Raw genomic sequence first — 21,779 nt, 5'->3', positions numbered from 1 at the left:
AGGGCGGCAGAGAAATACAGTCAATTCAGATGGATGGAATAAGGGAGGCAGCCAGGACATCCAGGACAGTGATCAGAGGGGAGAAAAGTGAGGAAGTTACGGGGTAACGGATGTGAAACAACCAGTCGTTGAATCGTGGTCTGGCCATGTGTGGCGAATGGAGCAAGGGCTGTGGCTAGGATGGTCGCCGCTGGGAAGAAGGAAGCGCGGACGACCGAAAATAACATGGAGAGTCGTAATAATTAGATTAATGAGGAAGACAGATCTGAGAGAGGAAGACGGCCATAATCGTGAATGCTGGCGAATTGGAACACAGGGCAACTGCTGAAGACTGGAGAAGGCCTTAAAAGTAAGTAGCATGTTGACTCAGACAGTCATTAATAGAGGCTTATCAAGTCTCATAAACTTCTTACGTTAAACTGGTTACTCGCCTTAAAATTAATACACGTCTAACACATTTTTAACACGTAAATGAAGGACAACGAATGGACAGATTGCGCGACACGCTATGTAGTATGTTACGGTGTTTACCATGGAGAGCCCCTGCAGCAGACTGGGCAGCGCTTCCAGCAGGGCGCCGCTGTCTCCGCCGCCGTCCGCACCCTGCCGTCGTCATGGTAACATGTTAGGCTGATCGGGAACACAAATAGCCTGCTCATCGAAACTCTTAATGACACCGTGGCGGTACATAATTGTAAAACGTATTGTAAAAGGTTTCTCTACACTTCCTGTAGCGCAAAATGTCTAAAGAGCTTCGAATGTCAAAACGGAATCCTACAACCTTGGCCCCTGATTTTGATAATAAAAGATACTGAAATGTATTTCATTCACAAGCAGGGAATCCAATGTTGCAGACTTCCTTATTTCCTTTCGGAGCTCTTAAGGATAGTTTTATAACCATAAATACTGAAAATTAGTTACCAATGTCTTTCTTCTGATGCATTTCATCTACAGTATGTATCAAAACAACTGTAAAAATATTTTTTTCCAGCTTTAGAAAGTAAAAGCTTTCTAACTTTATACTCTAAGACCGTGCAATAGTTGCGTCTCTTTAAAAGGAACTAAGGAAGGTCGCATAAAAGGCAAGTGATTTGCGCTATTATTGCTGGTCTATGTGAAAAGCATGGAAGTTTCAGAAACAGAACGTATTAGAAGTGAGGAAAGTAAGTGAAAGCAGAATGTGTTTTAGTGAAGAAACCATGTCAAATATATGAAGTAGTGGAATGACGAATATAACATGAAACGTTTCTTAGAGTTCTTTTTCTAAAGAATTCTGAAGAGTAATCCACTCTGTATGGCAGTTGTACGACCATATTCGAGCACGTTCTCAGCAAGCTTGCAGTACTTCAGGAGAAGGAAAGTCTCGTGATGGTCGTAACGTCTCCTGTCCTTTACATATTTGAGGCTTTTTAATCAATTCTAAGACAGATTTGAAATGTTATTCGACATGCGATGCTGGTAGTTAGTCGTGAAATTATAAATTTACATTCGAAATAATTCGGTTATCAACATCATCCTTTGAGTCAAAGACACGATAAAAGTACACAGAGATCCAGAAACGTATTTACACATATTTTTCCCAGTTGATGATCAGAGATTTTCTGTCCGAGATTATTACTTCCGTCATTAATAAAGGACCGAAGTACAATAAATTTGTAATCCGTAACTAAAACAAATATACATAACATTAGTTTTATTCCCAATATTGTTAGAGAGAAGTAGTACAAATTTCACAGGAATTTAAAGTATTGCGCAAGATATCAATAAATCGGCGGCACTCGACAACGGGTTATTACGCTAGTATCACTAATCAGTTGCGTGCACTCATTAAACCGCAGCAAAGGAGAAGAAGAAGAAGAGGAAGAGGAGAAAGAAAAACGCTTTGTGCTACACAGAATGCTGCTACGTTGCAAAGCTTTAATGGTGGCTAAACACACGCACACATCATGAAAGCTACAAAGCCAGAGCATCTCAACATGTAGAAAATTATCGTCAATTTAATCGTGGCCTCTGAATCTATCTGCGTACGTAGATCGTGAATAGGAATGGGTGTTGAATACAGAACGGAAAAAAGGAACACTAGGACTTAACTACAGTAAGGAACAGTCCCCTGAACACAAAACATTGTATGTTTTCCCTACATAGGGAAGACTGGTCATCATAATAAAAAAAAAAGAGATAGAATTTGCACAGAAGGATTTAAGAGTGTATTTTTCTCGCTCGCTGTTTGACTGTTGAATGGTAGAGAAATAGCCTGCAGGTGGTTCGATGATCTCTGCGCCAGGAACTCAACTGCGAAATGTAGAGTTATCATGTAGTTGTACATGAAGTAATTTTCGAATCTGTAAGGAAACTGTAACTTCACTTTACGTGTAATTTCGGAAGTAAACAAACGCATGCATCGGACACATGGAGCACGTTGAACTGCATCAGTGGAAATAGAAGTGTATGTTGTAACCATACCAAAGCGGGGAAAGAAGCTGCAAGTTACAGAATAAAACCGACAGCTCCTAAGTATTGATTAATCTTTGATATATAATCCGGTAGCGATGTTAGCTAAAATATTTGCTACTTTCCACAGGAGAGCAGCAGCTTTCTAAATGCAGCCGACAAAAACGTTATGACGATACAAACGAATTACGCCGAAAGAATATGGGTGAAAACTCGGCAAGCAAGTCGGCGTAAACAAAGCTGTAAAGGAAAGTGATCACTTGCTGAAATTCATCAAGAAAAGATAGGCCTTGCACCGACGTGATACCTGAGAAGGGAACTTGCGCATTTCATGTAGTTTCACGGGTAAACGAAAGGTTAAGATCAAGTGACAGGGAAAGAAGGAGCCTGTGATGGTGACAGTGTGCACGCATTCTTGACGGAGTGGCCCTCCGGGATCGGTCCACTCCGTCAGTGCTGAGAGGTGCTGGAGAACCGGGAACAACGTTACCCCTGAGAGCGCGCCGAACAGGCCTGGAAGTAACTGCAGCAGCGCACCAACGTCGCTGCCGCCGCCTGCGCCGCCGCCCTGAGGAAAACCGAGGTGAGTAATGCCGCCGCGCCAGTACGCACTCCCGTGTGTTGAAAAGTGAGTAACAATGCGTAATTACCCCTGAGAGGGAGCCCAGCAGCCCCGGCAGCAGAGGTAGTAGGCTGCTAATGTCGCTGCCGCCGCCCCCCTGGCCGCCCTGTGGGTCACACCGTCAGTTTCACAACCGCTGTTGGCATCCTTGTGAAGTACAAGTCAGTCTTCATACAGACACAAGTGTTAAAAAGGAGTCGTTACCCCTGATAGAGATCCCAGCAGTCCCGGTAGCAGAGGTAGGAGGCTACTGATGTCGCTGCCGCCGCCATCCTGCCCGCCCTATGGATCATACTGTGAGTCTCAAGGTCACTGTTCATAGGTGACTAAAGTCATACGTGTACGTGTGGTGCAGAGGACAACTTTACCCCAGAAAGAGCTCCCAGGAGGCCGGGAAGAAGCTGCAGGATGCTGCCGCTGTCACTGCCACCTCCGGACTGGTCCCCCTGTACAGCACGTGTATAATTAATCACTCTTTCCTTCTCCTCGTTACTAGACGTAACAGTGATCTAACGAATCCCGTCTCTTTAATGTGGCTCAAACTTTAAACTGTAAAATAAACCGAAGGACTTTCTCACTAAGCATAAACGTAGGACAAAAAATTAGTCACGGGAGACGTAATGCAAACTGCCATGGCTCCATAGACATCAGGCGCCAACGGCACCCCGCACGACTTCCAAGTCGTTTGGGTTGCCGCGAGCTTCGCCACTACAGGAACGTCGCCGCGGGAACTCCGCAGCCAGACCAACGACTCTCTGTGGACTCCGCCTCCATCTTCCTGGACAGCACGCCACCTCCTAAGTCGGTGACATGTTGCCCAGGACTTAATAATTTCCACTATTTTGTTTTCTTCACCGACAAGATTTTACTTTGTGTTTCTGTCCTTGTCGGACTTGGAAATTTTCTGTACTTTCTGATCGGTGGTACTCCTCCAGTGAAGTACTGCTGTAAGATACTTTGAGATTGTTTTGTTTCCGCTACCTGAGCTAGAGTGCCGACTTTGTTTTCAAAACCAAGAAATAGGGATTTTGGTTTCTCGCCGACCTTTATTCAAATTTCACGTTTCCTTCACCTTTCAAGATTATTGTGATTAATTCCACGTTTTGAAAAACTTAATTATTTACTTTTGTGTTTCAAGAACTTTAAGTGTGTTTGCCATTGGTGAACTATTATTTGCTAATTCGTTTACGTGGGGGCTTTGTTTAATTTCTTACTTGAAGGAATTTTACTTCCATAATACATTGAGGATTTTGTTAAATTTGTTTTCCAGATATAAACTTGTGTTACAGTGACTACGTGACTGGTGTCTATCTCCGTGGAACCAGATGTATCACTAACATCGTCTAAAGCTAACTACAGCTCTCATAATCGTGTGAATTTGTTCGAGTATACCAAACACGGCTGAATCCACTCATTGATATTAGGTACCGTAGAGCTGACAAACTGCGTGCATGTTGCTTGCTACGTTTCATCTCCAGTTGAAATTACTCCGAAACATACTCTATGGGAATAAGAAGGTACTGGGACCAGGGCGTATGGGGTGCAGCCTAGTCTAGAGAGCGCCATCTCGCTAGGGAAGCTGGTTTTGGTATTCCATGAGGAGTTATTCGCTCTCAGAATGAGCGCAGAGGAGGATCTATATTCGAGCTACAAGGATCGTAGCACCTACATTCATTCTGACAGCTAAGCAGCTCTGAAATCTCTGTCAGCCACTGTAACGAGATCAAAGATCGTCACAGATTGCAATGAGTCCTTTGAGAGGTAGAAGACAACAATAGGGTAAACCTGCTCCCGATAGTTGGACACCCAGATATTACTGTTAACGAACAAGCTGATAAGGCAATCCAGGACAGGGGCAATGACCTTATTTGGTGGACCAGAGCCTTTTCTATGACTAAAGTGGTGATGAAATCTTAACTGAGCTGAGTCTTAGGAGAACACGTAGTAATTTGGTCTAAAACCCAGAAACAAAATCAGGCAAGCAAATTATGCCGAAATCATATTTAAAGAGAAGTGCTGTAAGACTAGGCTTGAAGGCTTGAACAGGAGTCAGATTAAATTCATGTCAAGATTAATGACTGGCCACGGAAACTTCAAGAGGCATCTGTACTCGATAGATTCAGGGAACGAAGCAATAAAGTGTTGACCATGTAGCGTGTGAGAGGAAACTGCACCACATTTAATCTTCTAATGTGATGTATTGGTAGCCAAAAGACACAGAAAAATGGGTCAGCTTCCTTTAAGAGATGGTGGTCAAAAAAGACCTAGTAAAGGGTCTTCTACTACTTTTCAATGTTATTAGCCGGCTTTACTAGAATGACAGGGAGATAAACCACACAATAAACTCAGTTTCGGCATGGGCAGGAGAGAGCTAATGCATGATTCAACAGGCTGATTGACGTGTGATAGGGTACCTGAATCTACGACAAACCAGGAACACATCCGTGCACACTTGTGAACACATCTGTTGTCGTCTTGAAAGATGGCAGTATCCACAGCATACTCAGCATGAAGATGTACGAGAGAGAGTTACATCTGTCAGCGAGAAATGTGAACCAAGCACACTGTTTCATAGTCACAGTTAGCTGAATGAGTGGGACCAAACCATGCTATCAGAAAACATCTCGAAAACATCACCGTTCGCATACCTTGGATTAAATGCCTAACTGGAGCTGCGACACACTCGACGCCTTTCTTATTTGAAAAGAGGCAAAATTACCATTTGTCCACATACCTCCAGTGAGCTAATGCTGTTTCGGGAGTGCAGCAGGCCATCGAGTATTCAATACGCCGGGAAATTTCAAAAAGTCCGGCTAAACTCCAGTTTCTGTTTTGTCTGGTATATTGAAGAGATGTGCCGCTATCAGAAATGCATATTTGCGAGGTACCCGTCTCGAAATGTCCACTGCGTGTCTGCTCAGGAACGAGATGAAACGGACGTGCAGTTACTAACAGCAGCAATTTATCTATGTTTTGAAACTGATTGTCACTGTCGGAAGTGACGCTTGTCAACTGCCCCGTCGGTGAGGATCTTTTTACGACCACCATACTTAGGCCGCGTTACAAGACTGCGAGCGGTGTACTGTTTTTTGTAGACACACTGCATGGTTCGTTTTGATACATTAACGAACTTCGTTTACAGAGTCGTCATGAGTAAGTCCAGAAGCTGTCCGTTACTCTGACACGTCAGCACGTCATCTTACAGCCCAGGTTCCACAACAACCGATTGGCACACATAGAACCCCTTCACTACTTACGTGTTTACGGTTCATTCCGCATGAGCTCATGACTCAAATATTTTATTCATCTTTGCGTGAACTTCAATGTTTGACAGTGTTGTTTCGCAGAAGCATCTCATTCTTTGTGCACTGCGACCATAACTTTATACCGCCGTTTTCCAAACTATCCCGTCTTATACTCGATGTAAAGCGTGGAAATGAGATGGCTTCTATAATATATAGAGTTGGAGAAAATAGACAACTTCTCTTCTCAAAAATGAATTTTGGTTCCTTTTTTAATTGGGTAGTATAGTTTACAATTATTACTCATTCTTGACAGTTTCATAACTGTCAAACGCATCACTGCTGTCCTATTCCTATCATGAAAGAGAACTATTTGTTTGAGATTACGTAGTCTTGTAGCCCAAACTACGCTTTACGCCGTGTAGAGCTTAATCTTTTAGTATGTTGTAAAATAATAGCGGTATAAAGTTTTTACAGTGGCCGTGGTGCTTCAGTGGGTGGATCAGTAGGCTCTGACCCTTGAAGCCCAGGATTCAGTCCCAGGTGGGGGTTGGGACTTTTACTCGCTCCATTCCCTCCAGGGCCGTCGCAGGTCTATTGATCAAGGTGTCAATCTGAGTAGCGGGCATCCCTCCAGGAGATAAAGGGCGCCCGGGGCACTGGATTCAGTCGCCCCTCCTCCTTGTTGTGCCGCGGCAGAAAGAAGAGCTACATCCTACCGGGAGTCAGACTGACAGCTGGGTCACGAGCTTGCGCCACAGCCTCAAAAAATATAGTGTTATAATGCAGTTTACGAACATTTATCATACAGCAGTATTTGAGACCGGGGCGTGAATGTCGATGCATAAAAAAGAAACAATTGTAGCTTTGGTGGAGGTTCACATGACCGCCTCGTACGAACTGTACACCATCTAGGAGCACTACAGCGCTCCAGAGCGACTCACGTGCTCTGGCAAAGACATGACTGATATTTTGTCCTGCGAGATTACTAGAAAATACCACAAATAAGCCGCCGGGGACGTCTCACCCAACTAGGAAAACATTTACCCCAGACAGACCTCCGAGCAGTCCCGGGAGGAGCTGCAGAATGCTTCCACTGTCACTTCCACCTCCTCCAGCATCCTGTCGTCCGTCCTGAGAAGAAAGCAATTACATATAGTGATGTGTTCAATCTGTACCAAGATCTCGGTGTATGAAGGTGAGAGTTGTTTACCCCAGAACTGGAGCCCAGCAGTCCAGGGAGGAGCTGGAGAATGCCACCGCTGTCGCTGCCGCCGCCATCGCCCTCCGGTTTCTTGTCTGCCTAGTGGACGCACGAAAGTTCTAAACAGTAACAAACATCTGCTTTACGGCAGCAGTAAGTTGGCCGTGTGTAGAAGTAAACACCTTACCTGCGGTCCAGATAGAATACCGAGTACCGCAAAGACAACGCGGAGCAGGCTTCCCAATAGGGCGCCCTTCGCGGACGCCTTCTCAGGATCCTACGACGCAGGACGAGAGAGAGAAGGTGTATATAGCTTCAGCCCATCTGTCTGCTGATTGCCTTCGAGGTACTACCCAAAATTTGCGAGCATATTCCAGTAAATCAGAAATCTTACCCTACAGCCTAATTTTCTTTGTCACGTTCAAAGCAGCCCTTTCGCAATTGTACGCAGCTCTTCCAGCGACATCGTATTTCTGGAAGCAGTACTGCATGTCTGCAGGCTAATCGCGTTCAAAATTAGTAGCGGTTCCGCTCGAGGCTCATCTGCGAAGTCGTAACACCACCTTTTGAACAGCAGTTTGTATTTCACGGGAGAGGAGGTAATCGCAAGGGGCTGAACCAGGTGAGTTGGATGGAAGGGAGAGAATTATCATGTGGTTTCTTGCCAGGAATTCCCTAACAATGAGCGAGGCGTACACGGGGTGTTCCAGAAGTAATGAGATATTATAGAGCGCAGACGTTTCATGGACTGACCACAGCACTTAGTGACAAAGGGAGGGTGCACTAACTAATTTAAATTAATACTTTTAACATCAGATTCGGGTTATTTAGAAAATTATATCTGGAGTTGATTAAATTGTTATTTCAAAAGTCATCGTAATTAATCTTCGCCATCAGACTCATTTTTCGCGACCATTTCAGGTCTCCAGTGGCTTGCCTAACCAGCGGACTATGGGCTCTTGGGGGTGGACGAATTTTCTGGGCACTAATTTAACTAATTCTGCAATAATGAAAGTTGGCGCATATTGCAGAGGTTATCCAGCCATTAGTTTGACATTTAGTCCACGGCTACTTGCCACGGAAGGACACCATAGCGCCCACCTCTTTCGCGGAAGTCGCCACATCTTCGGCATTCCCATTCCCCAGGGCCGCGGCCTCTGATCGCTGCACAGAGCAGCTAAGGGTAACTGCAGCGCTGGTTAGGCTGGCAATACGGCGGAAGCTTACTGTGTCGAGGGCTCTCGGCCACAAAAGTGACGAAAGCGCCATGATCGTCCACTTTACGAGATGAACTTAGGTGAGCGGATACGAAGGTCGTAAGTTAGGGACCAGCCACCATCTTAGCGTCGGTGAGCATGCTTTGAGCATCGTTTGCCGCCACTGATCGTTCCGCTCACGAGGCTGCAGATAGTAATTTGATCTACGAGTTTACATTCATTAGCGTTCGTAGTTATTTTGCTTATCATTCAGTATGCAATAGGTCGGGCGCTATTTAAGGTGACGCCGGTGTAGTTGTTTGAATTGCCATGCTCTGGCTTTCGCTATCGTTCATACTAGTAAAAAAAGTTCTCCATGTTCGCTCCCCTTACACTCTCGTAGTTCAAAGCCTGGACCGTCTTCATTCAGTGCCTTCCATGTGACTTGCTTGACCTGCAGCGAAAAGCAACAGAACATGGCTTTCATAAGCTTATGGTTATACTTCCGTATCAGGTTAACCAGCCATTTCTTTGTGTGTTATTTCAAGAACAATATATTACATTTTACCAGAAGAGACACATTTTCTCTTGTGTGTAGCTTCCCTCTGTTGTCCTATCATTCACGTTAATTAACCAGAAACTGAACCGTTGCTAGAAGCTAATTAAATCGGTACCAGCCACGGTCGGGACAGCAGCCAACAGGTATGTGAAGACAAAATTTACCACTTTCAGGAAAACAGAGAAATCCTCTGTACAAGTATTTTTGCTATTTGTCTTCAAATTAACCATTAGTATTCACGCCTTCATCCACAGCAGCCAACAACTACTACAGTATGACAGGGTCGTTCATTCGAAGCATAAAAGTGGAGTAAACGAGGTCTCTAAAATAGATACCTTAAGACCTATGCGCACTTGTTCATCTTCGCTGCTGTGAAACACCTCTTCTGCTACACAAGTGCTCATACCTCTTAAGGTATAAATTTTAGAGCCCATGTCAACTAGACAATTTTTTGTTATTTTGGTCCATACTACCACCCCACAAAATATGGAAAGCAAAAAGCTTGCACTAGAAGAGATTTGTTTCACAGAATCTAAGATTCAGATGCGCTCATAGCTCTTGCCGTAAGCATTGTAGTTCCTCTATTTACTAGACGTTTTTGCTTTTATTATTCTTGTCCTATCCTTGAATACTGACCATTCCTTCTGGGACACCCTTTATCAGCCTTATAATGATATACTTCCGTGTATATAGGCGAGTTGCTTTTTCCGTGTCGTGCACAATATTTCGAAGACCGTCTGAGCCGTCTTCTTCAGGTGCTGCTAACTTTGCTGTTATCTATAGTCGCTGCCAGGACTCAAACCAACGTTGAGTCCAGGCGGAGAATGCACATAAGAACAAAGTTCGCAGCAACTGAAGACGACGACCTTATCGGCCTTCGAAATATTGTGCACTAAATGTGCACCCGAAAGCACACTATTTATCAGCAATGACGAAAAAATCTGAAAAATCACAACCTGTCTTGGTTCATTCATGTCTAAGGCCGTTTCCGTCCAACAGGTTACGCAATCCTCTCAAAATATCGCAGTAGAACTTCTTTGTGACTGTCTGAGCACATTAAAGAAATGCCTTATAGACAATTCTGTGAATGTAAAATAAGAAAACATTACCATTTACTTGATGTTGCTGTGAAAGTGGAGCGTTTTCTTTGGCCGCTGAGAAGGTTACTACATTGTTACACGATCATAACCGTTCTCTCGTAATTCATCGGCAGTTATGACCCCGGAAGGAAATTTTGATCATCATGTCTGCAGTTCAGTGTGCACTTCAACCCGAACGAACACTGCAATTTCGCTACAACGCGTTGACGTGGCCCATACGAAATTTCAGTGATTTCTCAAACATGGTGGATTTTCTGCCTAGTGTTCTTACGGGTCACTCCAAGCACTTTCGCGATCGTTTCCGGAGCTGTGCATGATGACAGTCAGCCCCCAATGATTGCCATGCTCCACAGCTATCTTTAAACCGCTTAAGCCACATAAATGTTCTCTCTTCGCTCAAAGCTTGCTCACCAAAAGCTTCACTTAGTGTGCGTTGGTTTTCAGATGCAGTTTTGCTGAGCTTAAAACAAAACTTAATGCAGATCCTTTCCTCCTTCAAGTCAGCAATTTCTAGATTCGCAGACACTTTAGAATATGGTGTAAAAAAATCAGCAACAGCGTCAGCAACGATGCACTCACAATGTCGATAAGTGCCAGACTGGTTGCTGAAAGAAACAGCTAGAGGTGCCTAGAGGCGGGAGCTTGCACAGCTAATTGTTTGGGCGCAATGTTCAAATTCTCGTCAACCGCCAGAGTAGACGAGAGCGCTCAGGCGCTGTTTCCTGAACTCGGGTAGGCGCGCCGGCCCCGGACTGAATCCGACCGGCGGGTTAACGACGACGGCCGATGTGCCGGCCAGCCTGGATGTGGTTTTTCGGAGGTTTTCCACATCCTACTAGGTGAATGCCGGGCTGGTCCCCACGTCCTACCTCAGTTACACGACTCACAGACATTTGAAACACATCCACTCTATTTCGCGATTTACACTTGACGCAGACAGCTCAGGTACACTCCTTCCATCCTGAGGGTATGGGGGGGGGGGCGGCAGGAAGGGCATCCGTCCATCCCTTAAAATTAACCATGCCAATTCCGTACTTAACCCTGCCAAACCTGCCCACAATTCGTGATAAAGGCAATAGCAAAAGGAAGAAAGAAAGACAGAACGAATGCTCAATTTCTCGTAAATTTTGGGTAGCCCTCGTACTGCTCTGTAACTGTGTGGCTCGAGCTTACCGCTGAACTGGCGCCGAAGAGACCGACGACGAGCTGCAAGATACTCCCGCTGTCGCTGCCGCTGCCGCCGCCGCCGTCCCTGCCGCCTGCTTTACTGTCTCCCTGGGGATTAGTGGGGTTAGTAGCCGACTCTACTGATACAGTACTGGTAGCAGCGCAGTTACCTTACACTGTACACTAAGAGCAGCGAAAGCGCTAGCTAGCAGTTAGTTACCCCGGAGCTGGCGCCCAGTAGGCCCGGAAGGAGCTGCAGGATGGACCCACTGTCGCTGCCGCCGCCGCCGCCGCCGCCGCCGGACGCGTCGTCGCCCCCGCTCTGGGAATAGGGGTTGCTGACATCAGCTACTAGGCGTCGTTCGTGCCACAACGAGGGAAACACACAGAACAGTGAGTGCCCTGGTCCCTACTTGTGTGGCATCCTTCTCGTACTAGTACAGAGTGAGTCAGAGTGTGCTCGATCGACTCAGATGGTTCGATTTTGAAGAGTGATCACGCCGTCCTGGTTCCAAACGTAACGGCCTTTTTCAGGATGAAGTATCGCACTTCACCTTCCAACTAGGTAGAAGAAGTATTCCCATTTTCGTAGTGATTTAACACTGTCAACAAGTAAGCATAAATTCGCAAAATCTGTCGTTACTCGCGAGTTTCCTATTCATAAGGGTCCTTCTCTGCAACCTCATTAAAGCTCTTAAGTGTTTCCCATACGTGTTCCTTTCCCTTTCAGTCCTGAAGCATACTCAGTGGCCTGAAATACAAAATTGCGTTTTCAACGTGCACTTTCTAAATTGGACGTTAGGTGTGACGAATCAAAGCACCCAGCTTCAGAAATAGGCAGCTTCCACCGATGAGACTTGACCGACATCAATACAGTTCCTAGGTGTCTCACATTAGATGGATAAAAAACATCTGTAAGATAAAGAGATTTGAATACATAAGAGAAGGAACAGAAACTGCTCTGCTGGAAAGAGTGTCCATGGGAACATCAATTAATAATATGAACTTAGCACACACACTCACAAGTTGTATACACTACAAGAAGAATCTTTTCAAGAAACAAAATTAAGACACACCAGTCAGCGATGCAACCTGAGAAGACACAGGAGAAAGTATGACCTCTACAGGAACAGTATTGATTTATAAGTTATAACTTTAGCAAAAAATACTCAGAAGGTATTGGAGCAGTGAATAACAGGAGAAAGTTTGAATGAACATGTACTAACCAGGAAATGCACACCCGGATAGAAAGAATTTCGGAGACTTCCATAGAACAGCTAAGGGGTCATCGTAAAGCGACTGCAGCGGGATACAAGATGGCTTGGACAGAATTTATTGTTGGTGTGATGAATGCCAGTTTGATCTAAATGTAGAAAAAGGGAAGTTAAGGAAGATGAGTATAAAAACCAAACCTGTAACGTTTGGATACGGCTTTGGCAGTGTGCTGTTTGGCACATTCATGTCAATTAAGTATCTAGGCAAAACATTGCAAAGCCGTATGAAATGTAACGAGCACCGAAGGACGGTAGTATAGAAGCTGAACGGCCGACTTCGGTTTATTGGGAGAATTTTAGGGAAGTTTAGAAGATCTGTAAATGAGACTGCTCGTAGAACAGTAGTGCGACCCATTCTTGCTCGAGAGTGTGGGATCTACAACAGGTTTGATTAAAGGAAGACATCGAAGAAATTCAGAGGCGTACTGTTACATATATTTGTTGCCGGCTGTTTCAGTCAGTACGTGAAACCCTACTGAGAAATTTTAGATAGGGGAATTTTAAGTTAACTGCAGAACCATTTTAAGGCCGCCAACGTACATTTCGTGTAGTGACCACAAAGATAAGATGAAAGAAATTGGGGCTCGTACGGAGTTATATACACAATCGCTCTTCCCCTGCTCCATCTGCGGGCATAAGAGGAAAGGAAATGAGTGGTAGTGTTACAAGGTAGCCTCCACAATGTGAGGTACTGTGGCTTGCGATGTAGGTGTGTAGTGGTAGACGTAGGGGAGAGAGTTTCTTGTGAACTTGAAAACACTATACACCCTAAGGTACAAAAAGATGACGAAGAAATGGGAACACTGCGAAAAGATTTGCACCAGAGTAATATTCAGGCAGTAAATTTTGAGACATATAGGTTTCCTGAACAGAATGTCAGCGAGGATGAACCTAGACAGAATAATGAAGAAGTTTGAAAGGTTGAGAATGAAACAATACTGAATAAGGATAAAGACCGGAAGAAAAACAGATAATCCAATGAATGTGGTCCGCAGAGGGCAAGGAGGCTAGCAGAATAGATATATGATAACAGTTTTGGAAGAGGTTTCGTGCCATAGTTAAGGCTCTGATCTTTATATGTGCGTTAAGACAGCTTTTGGCGCATGTGTACTTGGGATTATTACATGTTATGAGTACTAAGATATAAATGGTGTAAGGAAAACACTTAAAAGTTTTTTATTTAGTCACAGTTCCGGACCCATAAAAAGACCGCAAAATTTGTGTCAGTGACTGAATAATTGATCAAAAAACACAAATTGATCCGATTTCCTGTGTTTAAACGGTTTACACTTATCATTTGAACCAATGCATCAAGAGCCCTGAAGTTCCATAGACAGTCCCCATTACTAGAGCTTAGACCATAAATTAATTTCACACGGAGCATATGACTGAATTATAGGCAACAAAAATTGCAGATGTACGCTGCAGAGTTCCTACGCCCTGCCTAGTCTCAGGGGCATAACCAATAATAAGAGACGGCTAACGTCACCAGGATGTATCAGCAAAAGTTGTTCCCCTTGATGTGATCTACCATCTCCACATCTTTGATGAAAAGACTTTGATACAGTCTGTATAAGCATTGAAATACATGGTGAAAACGTTTAACATCCTTTTCTTTTGCGCAGAGCTACTAGTTTCACTCACAGACCATTCTAGAGCTTAGCAGCATAAATCTCAGTAATGTTATATCATTATGTAAACGATTACAAGTTGCTGTTGCAAACCAACCATAGTCAATAAAATTATCAGCATCATAATAACATTGTACCGAGAAGTTGTCACCAAAGAGCTTATTCATATCGAAAGTCAATAGTAGTTGTTGACTTTCGATGTCAATAAACCTTCTGATGACAACTGCTCAGTACAATTATTATATTGCTAACATTTTTATTGACTATGGTTAGTCTGCAACAGCAACTTGTAATCGTTTAGATCAAGGTATAACATTCCTGCCATTTATGCGTGTTAAGCTTGAGAATAGTCTGTAGTCGAATCTAGTAGCACTGTGCAAAATAAAAGACAGCTGAAGGTTCTCACCATGAATTTCAAAGATTATTTAGCAGCTGATTTTCCCCACTTACATTCATACATAAGCGAAGTAGAGACGGATGAGGAATTATGCCTGATGCTGTAAGACATATCATATTATCATATTCCTTCATGTAATTAGCGTTTTCCACAGATCCCTTTCCATGTCGATTTTGCATTATATCACCTCATTTGGTTTCATATCAGGTAATTTGACTTTCAGCAATATTCTGTAACACCAGATCTCAAATGCGTGCATTCTCTGCTACTCTGGTTTCCCCATCGTCCATGCTTTTCTTCCAGCAATTGTGTACTACCAATGCACGCTCTCCAAAAATTCTCACAATTTACACTAGCAGATTACTTTGAGTGAGTATTTCTCTCTTTGCTTCTGCCAGCCTGTTTCTTATATTCACCGTGTTTTGTCCATCATGGATTATTTTGCTCCCAAGGTAGCATAATTCTCTTACTCCGTCTACTACACAGCCTCCATTTTTTATAATAAGGATATCGGTATCTCATTTCTGCAACTCCTCATTACCCATGTCTTCCTTTGGCTAGGTGTCAGTCAATATTCCCTCCTCATTCGATGATTCATTCCTTTCGACTTCTTCCTCATTTTCACTGTGGACTGAAATGTCATTCGGGAATCTTAGCATTGCCTGAGAGTAGATATGTGTCATCACTACAGACAACTACTGCGTCAGTAGCATCAATACCTATCTTAAAACCAACTGAAAGTTGTGAAAGCATTATGAAAAAATATCGTCAAATACGGACGTGATGACCCCTTGTACGGTGCGTGCTCCTTCAGATTTTTTACACCTTCAGATTTCACGATATTTCTTCCCCAATTATTTCTTGCACATATCCCAAGCTCTGTGTTTCCCACCTGCTTACACCCTCTACTTCTTCCACCTCTACCATGGTAGCTATTTTACGTTGTCTTTTCATCTGTCCCTTCATCTAAATCTCCCCAAATCAGTAACAATGTAAGTCTTAAAGCTGCCTGGATTAATTTAAAGATGAAACCAGTTTCGACCTGAGACCTGGATAATGAAGCTTGGCATTCACGCTTTGGCTGGTCTCTGACGTCTATAGCCTGTGATATAGTAACGTAAGTTTTGTGTGTGCTGAGGATAGTTACCCCTGAGCTGGAGCCGAGAAGGCTGGGAAGCAGCTGGAGGATGGAGCCACTGCCGCTGCCGCCGCCGCCGTCAGCCGAGTCCTGGCCAGGCACAGCACACAAGCTACAGGCCGCCCACTCTACGTCTGCCAGCCTTCTGCTTGCCTGCCCTGAAGACGCCACCGGGCCGAAACGTCGTCACAATTCGACACAGCTCAACCTCTACTCTACACGCTTAGCTCTGTTCCATTCCAACCCCGTCAGTCAACGGATTAGGGCAGTTGAAATCTTTTTCACAGTTTCTTATGCCTTTCCTCTGATACTCGTGCTCTCGAAATAGGTAACAATTGTGAAATCGGTGATCCTAATTAAATATTTGTACCAGATGGACGGCACTATAGTGGTGAATACGACTACTACCTGTTTGAAAACGAATAACTGTCTCGTATTGTTGACACGGCAGGTCGTATACGATGACGCAAGGCAAAATCTTCCAGTATGCGTGGGTACCCAAGCGATCTGTCTGTGTGACAACTACGAATGTGTAATGGTTACAAACTACCACTGACTTCAGCATGAAATATTGCCCTATATGGGCCGAACAAAAAATTTCCCTTCGAAGGCCGTACAGTTCAGAACTGGTATGCCAATCAGGCGAGATCTCCGTGAGAAATGATGCTATCATCGCACTGACGCACGGGGTTTGATAAAACGGACACTTCAAGACCGTTTTTGTGGTCCCGAAGGTCTGACAAGCGCATGTAGAGACTCTAGGGCGGGTGCTCGAGTGTCTTCCACTTGAGCTGGCGCAACTTCTGTTGACCTCCCAGACCGACCAGCGTCTTGTGTCGAATCGGGACCAGCAGGGAATTTGGCGCACCATTCCACAGAGGTGGTTTTCGACAGACATGCTCCCCCACATATAGTCTTCATTCTCCGATGGATGTCAAACGGTGTTTCTCCTTTGGCAGCCGAGAAAATAATAACAGCACGCTAGTCCTGTTTGCAAGCATTTGGTAATAACGTCGCCATAGTTTACGTTCCCGCATTTAGCGCATGCTCGTCGGAAAGACACGAATGCCTCGCTAATCCCTTTCCTACATGTCGGTGCTTATACCCATAACAGAGTCACATTAGTTTGCACAGGTGCTGCAGCAACGCCCTCAAACTAAAACTTTGGCATGCCCCCAATAGCTAGTACAAACGTACCTGAAAGACAAAATGTTCGGTTAACTTCCCATCAAATGCGCTCGAGCTACGCCCATGGAGCATGATTGAGGTATATGATAGACGCTTAATGAGGCACCGCCACATTTTTCTGCTGACGTACGACTATACCTAACGCGCCAATATGGTCGAGCATGATCTGCACCTTGCCTTCGAGCTCATCTGATCTCAGTTCTCTTACCTTTCCTCTCTGGGCTTGCCTCAAATCTGAAATGTATAGCACTACCCTTAGTATTGCTGAAGAGTGCAAAGAACATTATTGCATCTGAATGCGGGGACGTCAAGTGGAACACCAACTTTAACGGTTAGATTCATACATTAAATTACAACACGTACTATTCTGAAGTATGACGGCACAGGGTGCCCAAAAGTCCGTCAACATCTGAAACTAATTCACAAAATAATTTAAGTAAAGAGGTAAACATTGACGCATAATGCCTGAAATGACTTACTTTTTTTTGTGTGTTTTGAGTCATCAGTCTTCTGACTAGTTTGATAATTCCTCTTCTATGCCAACCTCAGATTAACACTCACAAGCTACGACCACCAATTCTTTGTTGTATGTATTCCAATCTCTGTCTTCCTCTACAGTTTTTATCCTCTGTAATTCAATCTACTCCCATGGAAGTTATTCCCTAATGTCTTAAAATATATTCTATCGTCCTGTCCCTTCTTCTTATGTGTGTCCTCCACACAGTCCTTTCCTCACCGATTCAGACAAGAATCTCCTCGTTCCTTAGCTTATCAATCCACTTAATTTTCAACATTTCTGTTCCCGTTTTCCAACAGTCCATCTTTCGCTACCATACAATGCTGTGCTACAAACCTACATTCTCAGAAACTGCTTTGTCATGTCAAGGCCTACGTTTGACAGTAGTAGATTTCTTTTCGCCAGGAATGCCCTTTTTGTCGACGTTAGTCTGGGGTTTTATTGAAATTAAAAATGAGTGCAACTGGCCCACAAACAGCGCTGGACAGCAACAAGCCAGCGAAGCAGCATGGGAATCGTGTATAAAATGAGCTGTAATGAGAGAGGGGCCGCGCGGGATTAGCCGAGCGGTCTGAGGCGCTGCAGTCATGGACTGTGCGGCTGGTCCCAGCGGAGGTTCGAGTCCGCCCTCGGGCATGTGTGTGTGTGTGTGTGTGTGTGTGTGTGTGTGTGTGTGTGTTTGTCCTTAGGATAATTATGTTAAGTAGTGTGTAAGCTTAGGGACTGATGACCTTAGCAGTTAAGTCCCATAAGATTTCACACACATAATGAGAGAGGGAGTCACATGCCCAGCAGTAGCAGCATACTGACTTTACCAGAAAAGGTATTCTTAGTAAAGATGTACTAGTAGAATGGAGAAATCTCTATCGCAGCTTTAAAATTCTATCAGCGTAAGAATTATATTCGAAGGGATAAAGGTCCTGTGACAGGTGTCGCTGTGAAGAAAACGATCACGAAGCTCGAAGCTATCGTTTGTTTAGACGGTAATTGGTTGTGGGATTAGCTGAAGTTGCAAGTCTACCGTGATCGTCTGACATCATTACGGATGCTAAAAGACAATATCTGACGGCAATTTCTCACCGTACCTACTAACTTGCTGTACCGTGTTGTTCACAATATTGTCCATCGACTAACAGGTACTGGTGATTAATGACACCCAACATGTGAAGCATTTGTTATAAAGTATATCGTCTTTTCTAAAAATAGATTCTTCTGCTGATTACTGTTTTTGCATCATATGAAGTGCCGTCTGTGGACCGTTTTGTTCACTTTTTGTTAGTTTCAATAAAACCCAATGTCAGTTCAAGTATGTGTGTCAATTCCTACGTTATTCCGTGAAAAATTGAATTTTCAATGCCAACGGGCTTTTGGGTCACACCGTATTTCTTATTTGAGGTAGGCCAAATAGATTTTTAGTAACTAGGAAAATATTTCATACCGAAATCAGTGGCGGCTTGTCACCGTGTATACGCAGTTATTTCACAAACGGCTAGTTTGCGGATCCATTTTCTCTGGGACATTTTTACATGCACTGTTAAATATTTTTTTAGCAATCAATAACTCCGCCAGTTTAATTGTATGGATGCTAGTAATATTTTCTTCAGACTGCGCTTGAAATCTAAAGATTATAAAATATTCACGAAATATTACAATGCGCACGAGACTGCTAAAAAGTAATCTACTTATTTCATCATGACGTCATTTTACAGGAACAAATGCATGGGCTGTTCTTCCTCGTTGAAGCACGAGTGGCTGGCACTATTTTATTTTCGTGTTCTAAAAGCATGGCTCTTTTCTCAACTGCAAAATAAACTGTTTGGCAACAACACGGTGTACCTCTGCTCTAGGGTGACTCTCTATCAAATCATACTTTCATCAGCCACTACAACGGTTACAGTGGCTGAGAACACAATGGATTGGTTATCTTTGCATAATCTAGCACCATGTTCATAAAGAACGAAAAAGTTGTAGCCCTGAACACTGCGACGTCCAAGTCAATTCCCAGTTCTTTCCCACCTGCGCAAGTGCTCAATATGTAATGACATCGCAGCCAGACATATTTATCCTGCTATAAACCGAAAACTGCAACCAAAGAACAATTTTCTCTTTCTCTTCTCTTCCTTCTTCGATATGGGAGTCTGAAAGGATGGATGTCATGTTCTACGAATTACAGAAATATAATTCCTCTCGTTATTTAATCCATATAATTCTGCACGGCGCTTGGAGGAGGTAACATAACGAAAGCGGAAGAGAAGTGAGCAGGGGAAGACACACTGCCGATGCGTGAACGGGGCTGGAACAGAGCAGTCTCCAGAAACTGTCCTGTATAAACCAACCTACTTTAAAATTTCGTCAGTGGCGTCTGTCAGAGCAGGCACTACTCCGCTTATTATTTACAAGGAAGAGCAACTATATGTACTGCTCTTTCACCAATAAATACAAACAAGCAACAGGAAGCCATTCGTTTATGATATGTTAATACATCTACAATTGTACACAATACACAGACAGTACTAGAAGAAAACTTCATACCACTTTGATTCCACTATGTGTAAATTAGCAATAGACAGATTTTTTTACTGAAAATATAGTTATATTTTAAAAATTATACAGACAGTAATAGAAGAAAATATGGTACCACTGCGATTATGGATACGGAAGCAGACATATCTAAAATCACCATTTATAAATCGGCAAGTACTTTCTATGAATAATAGTATGATACAGAATAATCATATTGAAAACTACAGTAATTACTACAGCTAAGTATTATTAAATTAAGCAAAGCGTTTCGTTAGTACTGTACAGACTAACGCACGACGATATCTACATTTTCCTATGCGAAATACTGTACAGATTTTAGCATATTATGCAGATCGTCGAAAGGAAATCTTATATAGACAAAGCAAATATCAGAAAAGAAAATTTTGTTAGCATTTCTTGCCGTCAAAAGATATGTACAGTTTATATGTACAGTAGATCTCCAACGGAACTATGCGTGGTGAATCCAAAGCACGGCTTCAGTGTTAGCGCAGGCTGTACAGCATAGCAGTTCTTGAGTTACCACGTTTTCTCTGCTGACAAATATCCTCAGAAGGCGAGTGTAAAAGACGTTGCTAACCTTTGACATTTTCAACCTCCACACATTTGCGTGTTGCACCATTACCTTAGAAACAGAAGAAACCAAGTCTGTACTCACGTGATCGTTTTCTGACACATAGGAGAATATTTCTCACGGACTCAGTTCTCCAGCTAATACGTTGTGGCAGTACTCAATTTTCATACTCGTCGAAACAAGCATTGCTCCCCTGATGTGTTGACCAGGGAACGGATAGGTTGCGTTCTTGAAGGTCGAAGGATGCAGTTACGTTGCGTGCAGTTACAAGCAGCGTAGAATAAAGAAACTGTATTGTGCTTCAGTATGAAATCTATCACTGAGTAACGGATATATTACTATCCAAATGGTTATTACTAGTCCTCGCCTTCAGCGCTCTGGTTTGAAACACGAGTCGCAAAACGGATTTTTTTATAGACCATCCCTATCGATTTGTAACCATTCAGTAGTAACGTATCATTAATGAACGCAGGTTTTATCACAGGTTGTCACTGATTGAGATTCTAAGGCTTTTAATATCCGTGTTGATCAGACGTGCGTATCAAGAATTAACGGTACCAACACGAAATTATCATTTACAGATTACTATTATTCCCTGCTACAGTAGCGTGTAGCGTCATGTTGGCTCAAAATAGTATCTAAATTATCCGGGGTAACACGCTATCACTGTAAGAACAAAATAACATAATGTACTCGTCGCTTATTGAGACCGATAATTTTTCTTTTTAAGAGTGTGGGAAAAGGACTCAAAAGTTTTAATCACAACTATTGACTACACACTCCAATATCTCTTCACCTTCATTACCACTGAAAGTTTGTGATGTGTGTAAATAACCGCGTTCAAAAGACCTTAAGTTGGCAGAGTGCTGCCTTCAGTACACAAAACGAAACGAATCTACTAACCCATTGGGTACCGGATTGGCACAAATGCTTCTAAAATCGATTAACGTCTGACAACAGATCATCAGTTACCAAAAG

At 43.4% G+C, this 21,779-nt stretch overlaps 1 protein-coding gene across 1 annotated transcript in view; it reads right to left on the bottom strand.

The window, feature by feature from the left end:
• The window catches only part of LOC126176689 (keratin, type I cytoskeletal 9-like), a 118,325-nt gene that overhangs the window by 28,224 nt on the left and 68,322 nt on the right, over nucleotides 1–21,779 (bottom strand). Inside the window, exons 5-6 of the mRNA XM_049923852.1 lie at nucleotides 15,991–16,071; nucleotides 11,762–11,863 (exon numbers count right to left, since the gene is read on the bottom strand). Of these exons, the coding sequence (XP_049779809.1) occupies nucleotides 11,762–11,863; nucleotides 15,991–16,071 (183 nt within the window). The remainder of the gene's footprint in view (nucleotides 1–11,761; nucleotides 11,864–15,990; nucleotides 16,072–21,779) is intronic.

The sequence above is a fragment of the Schistocerca cancellata genome, chromosome 3 (assembly GCF_023864275.1).
Source record: "Schistocerca cancellata isolate TAMUIC-IGC-003103 chromosome 3, iqSchCanc2.1, whole genome shotgun sequence".
In the NCBI taxonomy this organism is placed as follows: Eukaryota; Metazoa; Arthropoda; class Insecta; order Orthoptera; family Acrididae; genus Schistocerca; species Schistocerca cancellata.
Note: the sequence above shows the minus strand (reverse complement) of the source record. Positions and strands in the feature narration are given on the sequence as shown.